The 15,896-nt window shown below is 37.7% G+C and overlaps 1 protein-coding gene across 3 annotated transcripts in view; it reads left to right on the forward strand.

Moving 5' to 3' along the window:
- The window catches only part of LOC113115062 (prohibitin-2-like), a 29,092-nt gene that overhangs the window by 5,534 nt on the left and 7,662 nt on the right, over positions 1–15,896 (forward strand). Inside the window, exons 1-5 of one of the 3 annotated variants that reach the window (XM_026282330.1) lie at positions 3,511–3,574; positions 5,618–5,682; positions 8,309–8,398; positions 13,441–13,525; positions 15,265–15,344. In XM_026282330.1, coding sequence (XP_026138115.1) covers positions 8,374–8,398; positions 13,441–13,525; positions 15,265–15,344 — 190 coding nt within the window. In that variant the 5' untranslated portion in view covers positions 3,511–3,574; positions 5,618–5,682; positions 8,309–8,373. Of the gene's footprint in view, positions 1–3,444; positions 3,575–5,617; positions 5,683–8,308; positions 8,399–13,440; positions 13,526–15,264; positions 15,345–15,896 lie in introns of those variants that run through there. The other 2 variants (XM_026282338.1, XM_026282321.1) reach the window with 2 other exon arrangements.

The raw sequence follows: 15,896 nt of genomic DNA on the forward strand, positions 1-15,896 counted from the left end.
CTGTCAAAGCATGACGATTAAACAGATACCAAAAATATTGTATATAAATGATCAAAACATGAAGTTACATTCAAATGCAGAATTACACACATTTAAAGATTTGATTAACACATGATAAAACTGCAGATTCTCCAATTTATATGGGGAATCTTTAATGCACCAAAGCAATACTTCATACATTGAGACCACACTGAATAAGTAATAGTTTAGGATACATTGAGAAAAAGGTACCAGTGAATGGACTCTTTCCTGTCCTGTTGTCCAGTGGGGTCATAAAGTTTACGACCGGGTCAGGAGTAGAGTTACAGAAAACATGACTCTATTTGAGAAAGTTAAAACGAGGAGAAACATTTCCAATTTATAAGCTAGTAAAATTATGATCCTCGCATAACAAGGATTAACCATGGTACACACAACACATATTCAAAATACATATTATTAATAAAATTATGAAGGTAAGGAACTTTTAAGAAAGGTTTCTTTTTGTGTGGGTGTTGGAATGTGGTTGGGGGTTTTGTGTCTCCTTTGAGGCTCACACGGGTATCCCTGGACAGTCTCCATAGGTGTAATAACTGTCACTCAAGGCAGGATGTGGCCGACTTCAGGGTGCCCAAAATGGTGAATTATGTAAACAACGAAGGTCCTTGTTTACTCACATTCTGGTCTTTGAGTGCATAATGTGTTAGAGTCAGGATTCATTAATATGGAACAGATGGCTGAAATACCATCAGCTCATTAGTGTAGAATCACTCATTCCTGCCATTGGTCTGAAGATTGCTTCTGTAGTGCTTGGCTCCGTAATTGCTACTTGCAGCTATATTTCAAACTTATTGTTAGAAACATGTTTAGTGAAAAGTACCTTTTCATAAAAAAAAAAACTGGAGTAAATACAAAACTAGAGCTAAAATAAAACTGAAATGAAACATTAATAATAGTACCGTATTTTTCGGACTATAAGTCGCACCTGAGTATAAGTCGCATCAGTCCAAAAATACATCATGACGAGGAAAAAAACATAAGTCGCACTGGACTATAAGTCACATTTATTTAGAACCAAGAACCAAGAGAAAACATTACCATCTACAGCCGTGAGAGGGCGCTCTATGCTGCTCAGTGGTAGACTACAGGAGCACTGAGCAGCATAGAGCGCCCTCTCGCGGCTGTAGATGGTAATGTTTTCTCTTGGTTCATTTCTCTTGGTTCATGTCAAATTAATTTTGATAAATAAGTCGCAGGACCAGCCAAACTATGAAAAAAAAGTGTGACTTAGAAAATATGGTAAGTAGTGAATGACATTTAGGCTAAATGACATTTAAGCACATATGAAAGCACATTTCTGTACATTTCGAAATAAAATGCATTAAAAGTCAATAAATCCTTGATTAACATGAATATTTTATTTAAAGAATGCATCTCCACGTAGTATTCAATACAATGTTATCCTTGCTTCTAGAAAATCCTCAAGCTTTCAGCTTTCTAACAGCTTCATGTGGCCATAAACATTTAATTTAAGTGTGGCTTTAAGCACTATGTATAATAAAAGTTTTAAATTTACATTGACCACGTAAAGCCGGTAAATGTGGCGTTTACATGGAATAATCGTAAAACATGAGAGTCTCTGCATCAGTAGGAAACAAGTAATAAAACCAGCATCTTCCATCTGAAGACTTGTGGTTGCATTTCGGATGAATGATGTCAAGTTGACCATTGCAGCATGGTAAACACATCTACATGGTTAAAGCTGTCAAATGAGGCATCTACCTGTAAATATCTACAGACAGACAGTCTAGATACCTAATTGCCTAACACAGCTGTCAATCAAACTCATTAAAAATTATGCAAAACACATTTTATTTATTTTTGTATTTGAGATGTTATAGTAGTTTTGTAGCTGTGTATAGGGCTGGGCGATATATCGAATATTAACGATAGTATCGGAATAATTTTGACGACGATGTAAAATTTGTATATATCGGGAATATCAAATATTTCAAATTCAAGCATACTTTCCCGAAATACTTTCCCGAATGTCCAAAAAAGGAACCTGTAACTGCTGACTGCGATAGTCTGACTCTACTACGAGAGCTTAATGATAGCGGTTGCCAGATAACAAGAGTTTAAATCTCAGAATCAGAGCTCCACTGTTACAAGGATACATTTTCTGCCCAGTGTTTGCTTATTTTAAGCACGTTCCTTATTGCGGAAGAGCCGCCGACGATAATCTGAAAACACTAACAAGCTAGAATTGAGCGATCTAATGAAAGCGTCGTTCAGCCGGTCTGTGTTCTGTCGTGAGATCTCAACTGTATTGTTTGCATTTGTGATCGCAAAATAAATGCACTTACTCGACCGCTGATGTTTGAATAGAGAAACATAGGCTATGGCCATTTGGAATTACTATTGGGGAATTTCACTGATATGTTTACCAGTTTCCATAATATAGACAGAGAGAATGCAAAAGTCTTTGGTATTCATTTATATATATTTATATATAAGAAATAGATGTGCTTCAGCAACTAGCTCCCCATCTAAGAGGGTTTTTAGTGTCAGTAGGAACATAGTTTCATGCCACAGAGCTTCTCTTAAAACCACAGACAGTTGACAGACTTGTGTTCTAAGCTTAAAAACTTGTTAAAAAAAATTAAAATAAAATACTTATCCCAGTTGCATAGTTTAAATTGTGAATTGCATGCACAAAAAAGTTGACAGAATGCACTTACTGTACTTAATTTGCACTGCTTCAGTTACATATAGGCTTACATGTATTAATTTAATAAAAAGCAGTAAGTGATCTCTTGGTCTAGATTTTTTTAACTGCTTAAATTAGCTGTTTAATCTAAATAGTTTTTTTGATTTTTTTTTAATGGGCAAAAGAAAATAATCATTTTTTTATTATTTAAATGCAAATGCAAACATATATCGAGATATATATCGAATATCGTAAAAAAAATTTTTTTACAATATCGAGATATCATTTTTTTTTATATATCGCCCAGCCCCCTGTGTTAAAATTAAACCATTATATTACATTACATTTGTATAATAAACTGGAGGGGACTATTCATCATAGTGGGCAAGCCTGTCAGGCCCGTCCACTGGCCACACCTCTGACTTGAATTTAATAATTTATCCACTTGAGTGTTACTTACCAGCAAGCTACTTGCATCTTGCACAAATATCATTAATAAAAAAATAATCTAAGCGCACTTTTAAAAAATCTGACTTGAGATCAGCTTTAAAGTATATATGAACACAGTTCCCACTGCAATGTCATTGCCTTTTCATTCTTGGTCTTTTTTTAAACACAGTGCCCATGTATTAGTAGGAGGATCAAGTATGTAGAATTTCATGCTGCCTCGATATCAGACAACGTCACTCAAATCATTTAAATGACTATTTTAATACGTACTCAAAAGTTTACATTTATGTGTCTTTCTGTCTCAGAGTTTTTTGCAGCAGCTGAGGCAGATTGTCAGCAGGATGGGGTCTGGCCCACGAGGGACAAGGCTGGGTGTGAAGCTGCTCATCGGAGCCGGCGCTCTCGCCTATGGGTTCAAAGAAGCCACATACACAGGTAAAACACTTTTTGTTAGGATCTACATGGGGAGGCTGCAGACCTGGAGCAGGCAGATAGACAGCCGAGGCAGTTTTAGGCAGTTTAAGTTATTCCTGATGTGTCCAGTAGGGGGAAGATGATATACTGTACGGCTAAATCATTAAAAGGGTCACATGATGTTAATAGAACATTACTGTGTGTATTTGGTGTAATAAAAATGTTTCTGAGAAACGTTGATTTTTACAAAGCTCATTGTTCTGAAAAGCGAGGTGTACGCAGATTGGCCAGCTATCCATGCGTTGTTATTGGCCGAATACCTCAAGTGTGTGATGGAAATGTTATGCCCCTTACCATACTGTGATGCCGTCTCCCAGCACGAAGAGACAAAAATATTAAAACCCATTATAAACGTGGCAGTTGTTGCATCCAGTGGGGACATAATTACAGATTATAATGACTTGTACAAACGTCTCCCGGATATGCTCAAACAATCCGATGAAGACTTCAACACTCCTGAAGTGTTTCCACGTTTGTGTGCCATATGCATCAGATGTTCAGCCAGCGGTCCGTGGGCGTGACGTCTGATGCTGAGACTATATAAATAATATCTCTTTGTGTTTGAGACTTTTGTCTTTGCAACTTTAGGGTGACTTATCTATTCACAAACGGCTTTGAACATTCCAAATAGAAAGGAAACTTGAAATTGCATCATATGATCCCTTTAAACTGAAACTCAAAACTTACACATTAATAACCGCCCCTTCCATATTTCCTTTTTTATTGTATTTTTTTTTATTATTATTATTATATTATAAATATAAATGTTCCATTAAGCTCTCCGTTAGACATTGTAATGACTGGCACTACAGATTAAAATATCTGTAAATATTCACTGTTGGTTTACATTCATAGCCTACAGGAGACAATTGAATTGCACCTGAATTAGTGTTTTTGATAAATTAATAATACACATTTATTAACATTACACATGAATTTAAAAATTAATAATACAAATATTTGGATCAAATGGACAATGTAATGATACATGATCTACTTTAGCCTAATTATATTCACTGTAAGAGTTCATATTAGGGCCGGGACTCGATTAAAAAAATTAATCTAATTAATTAGAGGCTTTGTAATTAATTAATCGAAATTAATTGCATTTTAATCGCATGTAAATATTTGACCTGAGAACAGTGAGAAGTAATTTTTTTCACATGGATTTATAGTATACCATTGAATAATGACTGAATACATAAGCTTAAGCAACAAAATATTGTTTATTTTTGTTCAACCAAGTCTAGCAGACCAGTGCAATTTTTGCCATGAAGTGTAGCAATAGCATATTTAGAAACAATTTAGAAATAATACATTTCAGAAATTCAGGAAGCTCATAGGTGCTGGAACCTTCTGTAAAGTGTTTTTTAAGTAAAACACAATACTGTCAATTACATTCAGAACATTGGAAGCACTGACTATTAGAAAACATCTCTCTGTTGCTGCAGAGGCCATAACATACTAAGTCCAACTCTCAATAACCTTGGCCAAAACAATAAAGAGTTCAACATAAAGTGCCAGTTGCAACAACAAAATAATACATAGTTCAACATAAAGTGTAAAGTCCACGCTAGCTGCTATATGTTTTGCGTTGAGGTGATACTTGAGGCTCGATGTGCTGCTGCGGTTATATGCGAACGCTAGTTGGTGCTCCAGTATAATCGGTCCGCCGAAACTCATCCAGTGAGAAACGTTCCGCGGTGCAAAAATAAGTTATTAAAAATGCGGGATTTTTTTTTCTGTAATTAATTAATCTTAGTTAACGCGTTATTTTTTGTGTAATTAATTAATCTCAATTAACGCGTTGAAGTCCCGTAATAATATATTAAAAACATGAACTAGGGTGACTCCCGTTGATTACTCTTTTGCCTCTTTTTCTTTAAATGTAATTATAGAAAAATGATTGTAGAAAAAATTTGTTAATTGTGAATGATGGCAGGATGTCATGTTTGACCATGTTTTCCTTTATAGAATCCTTACAATACCTTATCTAAATGACAGGTCCTTTCAGAAATTTCTCCGTCACCACCAGGATGGACTGATATTCCACAAAAACGAGGGCACAGGTAATGGACTGCCAGAGAAGGAATTGAGATCACACGCCAAGTATTATTTTGCTTGTAGCTTTTTATTACAAAAGTGTCTCTTCTATATTAACCACTTTTTAGAGCAATGGTCTCACATTATGGATCAACTATTTGAAAGTAAAAAGTGAAAAATGAAATGACCGTACAGACAAGTATGGTGACCCATACTCTGAATTCATGCTCTGCATTTAACCCATCCAAAGTGCACATACAGACCCACAGAGAAAACACACCGGAGCAGAAGGCAGCCATTTATGCTGCGGCGCTCAGGGAGCAGTTGGGGGTTCGGTGCTTTGTTCAAGGTCACCTCAGTTGTGGTATTGAAGGTGGAGAGAGTGCTGTACATTCACTCCCCCCACCCACATTAAAAACAATGTGAAATTAATATCATGCAAAGCACATCTTTAAACATGAGACCTACCTGTGGAAAAAGGGACATCCTTAATGAATTTGATCTTATCACAGTCAGGTGAGAGTAAATGTCATCAATCTGCTCCTGATTAGTGGTCGACCAACATTGTTTTTTTGACTGCAAATGCTGATATCTTGGAAAGCAGGGGGGGCCGAAATAAAGCTGATGTAATTTTAATTTTAATTAATATTTAAGAAATGTGAAATTATTTAACAATGGATTAAAAAATAAATGTAAAATAAACTCTTACACATTAGATAAAGTAATTTTCACAAAATTGTTTTTATTTATTTATCTAAAATGGGAGAAAATACTGCAACCAACAGGGCACTTAGTAATCTGGGAAGTTTTTGTGCATTGGCAATCATATTTTTCAAATAAAGCCATGGTAACCCTCATTTTACATACAGCTCACAGAGAAAATGACATGAATATGACTGTGGGCAAATGCATAAAGCACAGCATAATTTGAAATCAAAAGTTTAAAGCATTCAGTTAACACTGATAGTCAATCAGAGGTCAATCGATTATGCTGGATAAAAATGCACACTTCACAAGATCTCACAGCTGCATTCGACTAAGTTTGCAAAATTAAATGTTCTTTAGTCATTCAATTATTTTAAATTCTATAAATGCATATTTGCTTAAAGCTGATGGCAAACAAGAAAGTATTATAATGTTTGACTTTCTATTACTAAAAATATAAAAGCAATCGTTAGAATACATTTGTATACATTAATTCATTTGTTAAACCATTCTATCTGATTATTAGACAAACTTCTATACGTATTAGACAGAACTGTTAACGACAACAGCAAACGAGAGAAAATGTGAGCTGTGTGCTCTCGGCTACCGCTCTCAGTGCCGTCGAAATAAAAGTCTAACACATTGGCCAAGCAGAAAAACTTATCGGCAGATGCCGTTACTTGAAAAATGCCAGATATTGGCCAATGTATCGGCCTTGGTGATCTATCAGTCGACCACTACTCCTGATCTTCAATGTATACAGGCAAAAGTGCTGACTTGGTGGAAAGCTTGGAAAAAGAGTAAAGCCACATTGTATTATTTTGGATACTGTCTGGCCTTTCAAAAGTGAGGGAAAAAAATTATCTACTGAGCCCCAGTATGATAACTCTAGTTGCTGACAAGAAACAGGTAGATTGATAATTGAAATGTTTTAATTTTATTTATATTGTTTCAATGTAGGTTATGAAGAATAGAAATGTGAATACTGAGGTGATTATGAAAAAAAATGACTTGGTATGATTCATGTCTTTTGGCTATGCAGATGGTTTAAAGCTTTTCCATGTGTGCTATAATGCCTCAGTTATTTCTATTTGCAAGGAGAGAACTGCAAAAATAAAACACTAAACTGAGATCTGATACAGAACGTAGTACACACACACCCCTCATAACTTCTCAAACCACTCAATTGGACGTAGACGCCACTCCCTGATTGCAGGAATGTCAATCTAAAAGAAATTGAATGGTTACAGGATTAGTATTCAATTCTTATTGTTAGAACTCAAATACCAACAAATTACAGCAAATTTATAACAACCTTTTAAGGAGGAAAATGGAAAAGCTCACCTGAGGGAAATTGAATGGAATGTTCATCACAGTAAGGTCAAACTGTCTACATTATATGCCAAAAGAACATTTCAATCGTCTCTTATCTGTGGACCTAAATACGTCTCTGTACTTGTCATCACCAAAACCAGACTTTCATAACTATACGGGGAGTCTCGTAGGAGGATCTCTCTAAAGAGAGGCTTCAATACCAATAGGGATGCATAAACAATGGTTGTAGCCAGGGAGTAGTGATGGGTATCGTTTACATTTTATTGATACAGATACCGCTTATCGATACTACTCTATATAATTTGGTGCAGAAAGACATTTCTAGTTACTTAATGCTGAACCTTATTACTGCAGTTTACAAATGAACAGAAAAAGGCACATGAAGCACATTTTTTTAATAAAAAAGGCCTTCAAAAAGAGCAAGAGAGAGAGGTAGAGACCGAAAGATAGAGAAAGATTTCCTCATCATACCACAGCACAACATTTCTAAACACCCCATGTGCATAGGAGCACAACAGAATGTGAGAGAAGTTTGGCGTATCTAGCTATTTTTATTTAAGAAAAATCAACATATTGACTTTCACAGAGAGCAGGCGCTATCTCTCTTTACAGAGAATGTCCCTGGCTGTTGAGAACACACTTTCGCATGGAGTTGAGAAAGCCTTCCACACAGGAAGATGGAGGAAAGCTGTGCAAGAAGAGGTAAGTTGTCTTTCATATCCCACCAACAGAGGACAGGGTCTTCGGAGATGGGGTTGGGAGGCAAGGCTCTGTAGACTGACCCTTCACTCTTCATCTTCTCATGGAGGGTCGGTGTAGTGTGTTGTACTTGAATGAGGAGTCTCTTTAGCTCTCTGTCCTCTTCTGCAGAGTTCTTCTAGTGCAGAGACTTATATAAGATTTACAATGTTATTGTAGTCAGTTTTATTCATTTTTTGTTAGAACACAGCATGAGCATCACATAAATATATCCAACTTACCAAGTCCTCTTCATGCTCTTCTCCATCTTCAATCTGTGACTCACCTCTCACTACCATTACCTCATCGTCCTTTTCTGAAAACAACTGAGGGAAATTACTTCAAAGTCATGTACATTATCACATTCAACATTAAATAAAAAACATCTTAGTAAACATTGCTCATATTCTAAAATAAACGATTTAATGAGTATTTCCTTCACTGCTGCCTCGACAACTCGATCCCAGATTTCACTCTGTCACCTTTGCCTTGAATCAAGGGTCCATGGCTGTGGCCTTGTCGAGGAATGCCCTCACAAGAAATTGTAGTGTTTCAAGTCCAGGTAAGCATGAAGAGTCAGATTCTAGAAGTAACATATTCAAAGATTTATTAGCATCAAAGGCCAACAACAAACACAGCCTGCATGCCACATGGTTGCTCCCATTGAATTGTTCTTTTACACCTTTTATAGGTACCAAGAACACAACAGAAATGTATGCTCCTAACTGGGCTTCGTATGCTACGTGGCTTGGTTAGGGATTTCTCACACTTTTAAATAGTCAACAACCATGGCGATGGGACGTGGCGTCTCCGTTCCCTCCTTCAGGGAACGAGGGGGTTACCATACGTAACCGAGACGTTCCCTTTCAGTCGGTCACTCTCGACGCCACGTCGGTGACCGACGAATATGGGAACCCTATCAAAGCGCCATGGGTGCTGCCCCTTCCAGTGCCCTGTGCAAGCCGCCTGTGCCCCTATTAGGTGTAAGCCAGGGCTCAGAACAAGTAGTTCCACTCACCGTTGTCAAAGCACTACCTCACTGGGTGAGATTGGATAACACTGGGAAAACGTACCCGGTCCGCTTGGAACCAGGATGCTGCGGAAGCCCCATCCTTCCGGATGGAGGTCTCGGAGGCAAATACACATATAGCATCCGTTTAGGAGTATACAGAGAAATTTAAGGTGATTAAAAACCCTCTTGGGAAGGCAGAAGTCTGCCAGGTAAACATGGGCTCTAAGGCTATACCGTGGACTATACACGTACGCGTACCGCTTAGGTCTCAATATGGAACCCAACCTTCCATTGTTCTCACGGATACATCATGAAGGCCTGGCGCCAGATGTTCTGCTGCATCCAGCTGCTTAGGGTGATGGAGGATCTCAACAGGGTCTACAGTACGGACTCTCTGGAGCAGTTTAAGTAAGCCGACACTAACCGGGGCCTCTCAGTGCGACTACCCGTTTGAGGTGAGAACACAGGAAGATACCGGCTCTACACGAAAGCTATAGAACCTAGCGAACGTATTAGGGGTCGCCCAGCCCGCAGCTCTACAAATAACTGTCAGCGAGGTGCCAAGAGTCAGCGCCCAGGAGGATGCAACACTTCTAGTTGAGTGAGTTTGCATCCTGAACGGGCAGGGCACATCCTGAGCCTGATAAGCCAGGGTTATGGCATCCACAATCCAGTGGGCCATCCTCTGCTTCGAGATGGCACTCCCCTTCTCCTGGCGTCCATAACAGACAAAAAGCTGGTCTGAGGTCCTTAAGCTTTGTGTCCGGTCTACGTAGCACCTTAATTCTCAGACGGGACAAAGCAAAGCCAGGGCTGGGTCTGCCTCCTCCAGGGGCAGCGCTTGCAGGTTCACCACTTGGTCTTTGAAGGGTGTAGTGGGAACCTTGGGCACATAGCCAGGCTGGGGATTACCTGGGAGTCAGCCGGCCTGAACTCTGGGCACAAATCGTCGACCGAAAATGCATGCAGGTCCCCTACCCTCTTGATGGAGGCGAGTGAAAGCAGGAGCAAAGTTTTCAATGAAAGAAACTTTAGCTCATCTGAATGCAAAGGCTCGAATGGGCCCTACTGTAGTTATTTAAGCACTAGAGACAGGTCCCAAGAGGGTATACGGGGGGCTGGGATGGACCTCTAAGGAACCTGATGATGAGGTCATGCCTACCCAAAGACTTCCCATTCACAAGGTCATGGTACGCAGCAATAGCAGCAACCTGGACTTTGAGGGTGGAGGGAAACAGACTTTGCTCCAGCCCTTGCTGCAGAAAGGACAGCACGACCGCAATCAAGCATCTTCAGGGGTCTTCTCGGCGAGAAAAACACCACTCGACGAACAGGTTCCACTTCAAAGTGTAAGCGTGTCTTGTAGATGTTGCTCTTGCCGAAGTGATGGTGTTCACTACCTCTTGGAGTAGGTCACCTAGAGCCTCTGCTTCCTGTCCAGGGACCAGACATGGAGTTTCCAAAGGTCTGGACGTGGGTGCCAAATAGTGCCCCATCTCTAAGTCAGTAGATCCTTCGTCAGAGGAATTGGCCAAGGAGGGGCTGTCACAAGGAGCACTAGTTCGGGGAACCAGTTCACAGCAGACACAGTTGAGCAGAGCGATACTAATGATTGGCTCCGAAGCGAAAAGCTGAAATGCATTGTACCTGCTGCCTTCTTATCCTCACACAGTGATCAGCGGCAGCTGGATGCAGTAATTGCATGCCAATGTGCATTGGCTCGTTTAGTTTACACTCAAAGTAGATTGGTCTATCGAAGCGATATCCCATATACGTCAGTTTCATACTAAGAAGGTATAAGTGTGTTTTTGATAATCTCCCTCTCTGGAAGGGCAGTGGTAATTGGGGTCAAGGGGAGTGGTCTTCTTCCTAGAGGAAAATATTAGCAATAATGAAAAAAAAACCTATACAAAATTAGTTAACTTAATTGTCAGGTGGGGACAGATCACACATCTCAGTTCACATCAATATCAAACTAAAGATGCTGTAAGCGATGCTAGTGGATACTAATTTTTTTGTACAGTTAAATTAATGGTAATGGTATTCTAACTTATCGCTATTGCCTAGCCTACATAGTTAATGGAAATGGAATGTGAAGTTTTTAAAACAATTGTCTTCTGTTCACCAAGTATTCATTTATTTGATTCAAATAGAGTAATGAAGCAAAAACAGTAATATTGTGGATTATTTTTACAATTTAAAATAATTGTTTTCTATTTGAATATATTCTAAAATGCAATTTATATCTGTGATGTAAAGCTGAATTTTCAGCATCATTACGCCGGTCTTCAGTGTCACGTTACGTGATCCTTTAGAAATGATTCTAATATTTTTTCTGCTCAGAAACATTTATTATTATCAATGTTGAAAACAGTTGTGTACAATTTTTTTTTTTCAGGATTATTTGATAAATAGAAAGTTCAAAAGAACAGCATTTTTCTTAAATAGAAAGCTTTCACTAACTTTTTACTTTTTAAGGTGAAACTTGACTAGCGTTTCCTGTGGGGTAATTCTATTTAGATTTTAAAACTGATTTGGTGTCCCCAAAATCTGCTAACAAAAACTTATTTTATAATGAATCTTACCTTCACTTGAGGCTGAGGCAGAGGAGTTGCAGTTGGAGCTGGAGCCAGGAAATGACGGAGACAGTTAATATAGTGCATTGCTTGATGCAGGTGGTGTGTTTTGTTTTTAGATGTTTATTTATATTATGTTTCCGCCTTTTGGTCACTATTACAGTACTGCAGAAATTGCATCTGGCATTAAATGTGTCACTCAGTTTTGTTACGTGAGGCCACACTTGAACATTTCAGCCTTGCTGCAATGACTGTCTGCACACAAACTGACACCACACATGCTCATGGATATCACACGCACGTCTAGCAAACATCGGCCAAGTGATCACATCATTCAGGGACTGAAAATGTGCAAACTGCAGCATTTAATTCGCTGTTAACACAGAAGTATACAGAGATTAAATAATACAAGTATCAATAACAGTATAATTTGTCCTAAAGCTTATCGATACACCGGTAATGACCCAATTGTGTAACGGTCCAAAAAAAATACAGATTCTCTGTACCCATCCCTACCAGGGAGTAGAAGGAGTTATGGCAATCCATTTCACATTTGCATTGTGTGCCTTATGATATTTTGGTAAAATCACCTCTATTTAAAACCAACATAATAGATTTTTACAGTTTTTTTTCACTTGGAAACAACATGCATGTTGGCAGTGTAATTTTCTTTGCCATGTGAGTAAAAGGAAAAATTCAGCAGACTACCACTTGCCATTCATATGTGAAATGAAGAAACTTAAAAAATTAAAATAATACAAATAGCTGCTGTAAAATAATGTAAAAAACAAAAAAAAAAGATTTGTACATGCACTTGAGCCTTTTCATAGATGAGTTTCATGCAAGCTTTTCCATTCTGCAAGAAATAATCAAAATATCCTGGCTCAAGGGTCACACCTCATTCGTGGTATTGTGGGCAGAAGAGAGCTCTCTCTTCATTCTGCTTTCAGTCCCCCAACCACAATTCCTGCTGGACTTGAGACTCTTTATCCATTAAGCCATGACTGCCCCTAAAACATATTGAAATTAATTGACATTTAATTATAAATGTTGCAACACTGCACAAGTGCTGAACAATAATAACTTTTGCAATTATTTATTTTCATGTCGCTTTTAGACTTGTCTACTCATACTGTACAGCCTTACTCTACTGGATGCATCATGAACAACGGTGTAAAACTACCTGGGGCATATATCTGCCCCCCCCCCCCCCCCACCCCCACCTTATTATGATGGGCTATTTTAAGTTAGCAAAATTACATAATAAAACACAGTTCACACCAAAACAATAATTCTGTCACAATTTATTAAATCGTTTTCTAAACCCTTACAAATGTCTAATTTGTGTGGAACACAAAGGAGAATATTCATAGTTTATTGGAAGTTTAATAACCAATTGTGTTTTGCTGTGTGTCTAGTGGAGGGTGGCCAGAGAGCCGTTATCTTCAACAGAATTGGAGGGATGCAGTTGGACACTGTGCTTGCAGAAGGATTGCACTTCAGGTACAATAAACACATCAGTTCTTATTAGACCCATGAGATTTCATAATAATAGCACAAAGCGATGTACAATTTTTTAATTATTTTTTTTTAGCTAATGAGATTTATGAAAAATTATAAATTAAATGTGTCCTTTTGTTATTGCTTTGACAAAATGCTGCACGTTTCTTTGTTAAATTGAAATATAACACCATAATAATATACTATTATTGCTATTTTGTTCATTTTGATTGCTTATATTGTCCTCAATTGTTAGTCGTTTTGGATAAAAGTGTCTGCTAAATGAACAAAATATAGTGTAAATTGAAATAACAAAAAGAAATATCTTTATTTAAACAAAATAAGGCTGTCTGTTGCTCTTTCCATTTTAATTCCAAAATTAGAGGCAACCTGCATTTAATGTTCCAAAGAAAGATGCTGCATACATGCAACATAAGCAGTTTTAATGTAAATTATATTGTATAATTCTGAAATTCTAAGAAAAAACATAATCAATTGACTTCAGTTTTGTGAAACTATATATAAAAAAAACCCAGCATGAAACAGAAACATCAGACGAGCTGAATGAGACGCAGATTCACTTTCTACCAGCAGGTGGCACTTAAAGTGTTTCCTTTATTACCACCGTAAACAATGTAGCACTGCACTTATGAACTGTAGTATGAATTATACAGGGGCAACATGGAAAATACCATCTAAACTTTTTTAAAGACAGTAAGTTCCCCTCAGACATACATTTATATAAACTTATACCCCTAATTACTCACATCCCTAATTGTAAAAGAAGTAATACACTCAAATTCTTTTTACAAATTATGAAATATTAATATAATATAGAATAACTTTTTTCTATTTGATTTATTTGTTGTTGTTGTTGTTGTTGTTTATTCCTGTCATGACAAAGCTGAATTTTCAACAGCCCACTACTCTTTAGTGTCACATAATTGGCTCATTTGGTTCACAAAAAACATTTCTTATTGTAAATCTTAAAAAAGAAAAGAAAAAAAAATCTTATTGATTCCAGACTTTTAAAACAGCAGTATAAATGTGTTTCTATGAATGTTATACACATAAAATGTGACTGTTAACGTTATCTTCACCAAAGCTCACACAAATCTTTAGTTGATTGTTTAATACTTGCTAGTCCTCACACATAGTTATTGTATGACTTTTGGAGGCTTGAACTACTTTTATTATACTTTAAAGGAATAGTTTACCCGAAAATGGAAATTTGCTCATCCTCCGGCCATGCAAAATGTAGCTGAGTTTGTTTCTTCATTCGACTTCATCTAATTTTTGATGGTGCCATTAAAAAGATGAGTCGAAATAGCATTGCAATAATCAACAATTCACAACTATTCCTTCAAATGTGCTCTTTTAGAGCTTGGCAGAATTCTGCAATACGTGGTCAGAACAAACATGAGAGTGAGCCAGGGCCGTGCAGAGACCTTTGGAGGGGCAGGTGCTTAAAGTATAAAAGGGGCACATGGAACAAGGCTTTAAATAGCGTGGTTCAAAATAGCAATACAGCAATATATTGTGAAGCATTCCTTGCCGATTTGCGTAATTTTGCGAAATTTTGTTTGACAAAAGGGCACTTTGGGCACCAAAGGGCAAAGGGGCAGGTGCTCAAGCACCCAACGCCCCCCCCCCCCCCCTCTGCACGTGCCTGGAGGGAGCAAATGATGTGAAAAGTTACATTTTGCAGTAAGCTGTTCCCTTAATCAGTCTGTTACATTTAGATTGCCGTGGTTCCAGTACCCCGTCATCTATGACATTCGAGTTAGGCCCAGGAAGATTTCATCCCTCACTGGAAGCAAAGGTAACCATGAACCAAATTCTCATAACTGCAATAAATGTTCAACTTTGGTTTGATAAAGTTCCAAGTAGGGCTGGGAAAATAAATCGATAAATGATTCAGCATCGATTCTGAGATTTTCTGAATACATCGCGATTCTTTCTTGAATCGATTTTGAGCTTAGTTTTGAACAGCAGATGGAACTGCATGCTTTAGAAACACCCGTACTCTGTTTTTTTTTTTTTTTTTTTAATCCTTACAGACACTTGAACCTTAAATAATCATTCATAAAATTCAAAAAGGTTAAAGGTCCTATGACATGAAAATTTCACTTTCTAAGGTTTTCTAACATTAATATGAGTTCCCCTAGCCTGTATATGCTCCCCAAGTTTCTAGAAATTTGAATCGGTGTAAATTTAGATTTTTCTATCTTTCTCTGCTTTTAAAGGGGGGGGGGGGTGAAATGCTATTTCATGCATACTTAGTTTTTTACATTGTTAAAGAGTTGGATTCCCATGCTAAACATGGACAAAGTTTCAAAAATTAAGTTGTTCCCAAAATACTCCTTCCGGTTTG

The sequence above is a fragment of the Carassius auratus genome, chromosome 2 (genome assembly GCF_003368295.1).
Source record: "Carassius auratus strain Wakin chromosome 2, ASM336829v1, whole genome shotgun sequence".
NCBI classification, from domain to species: domain Eukaryota; kingdom Metazoa; phylum Chordata; class Actinopteri; order Cypriniformes; family Cyprinidae; genus Carassius; species Carassius auratus.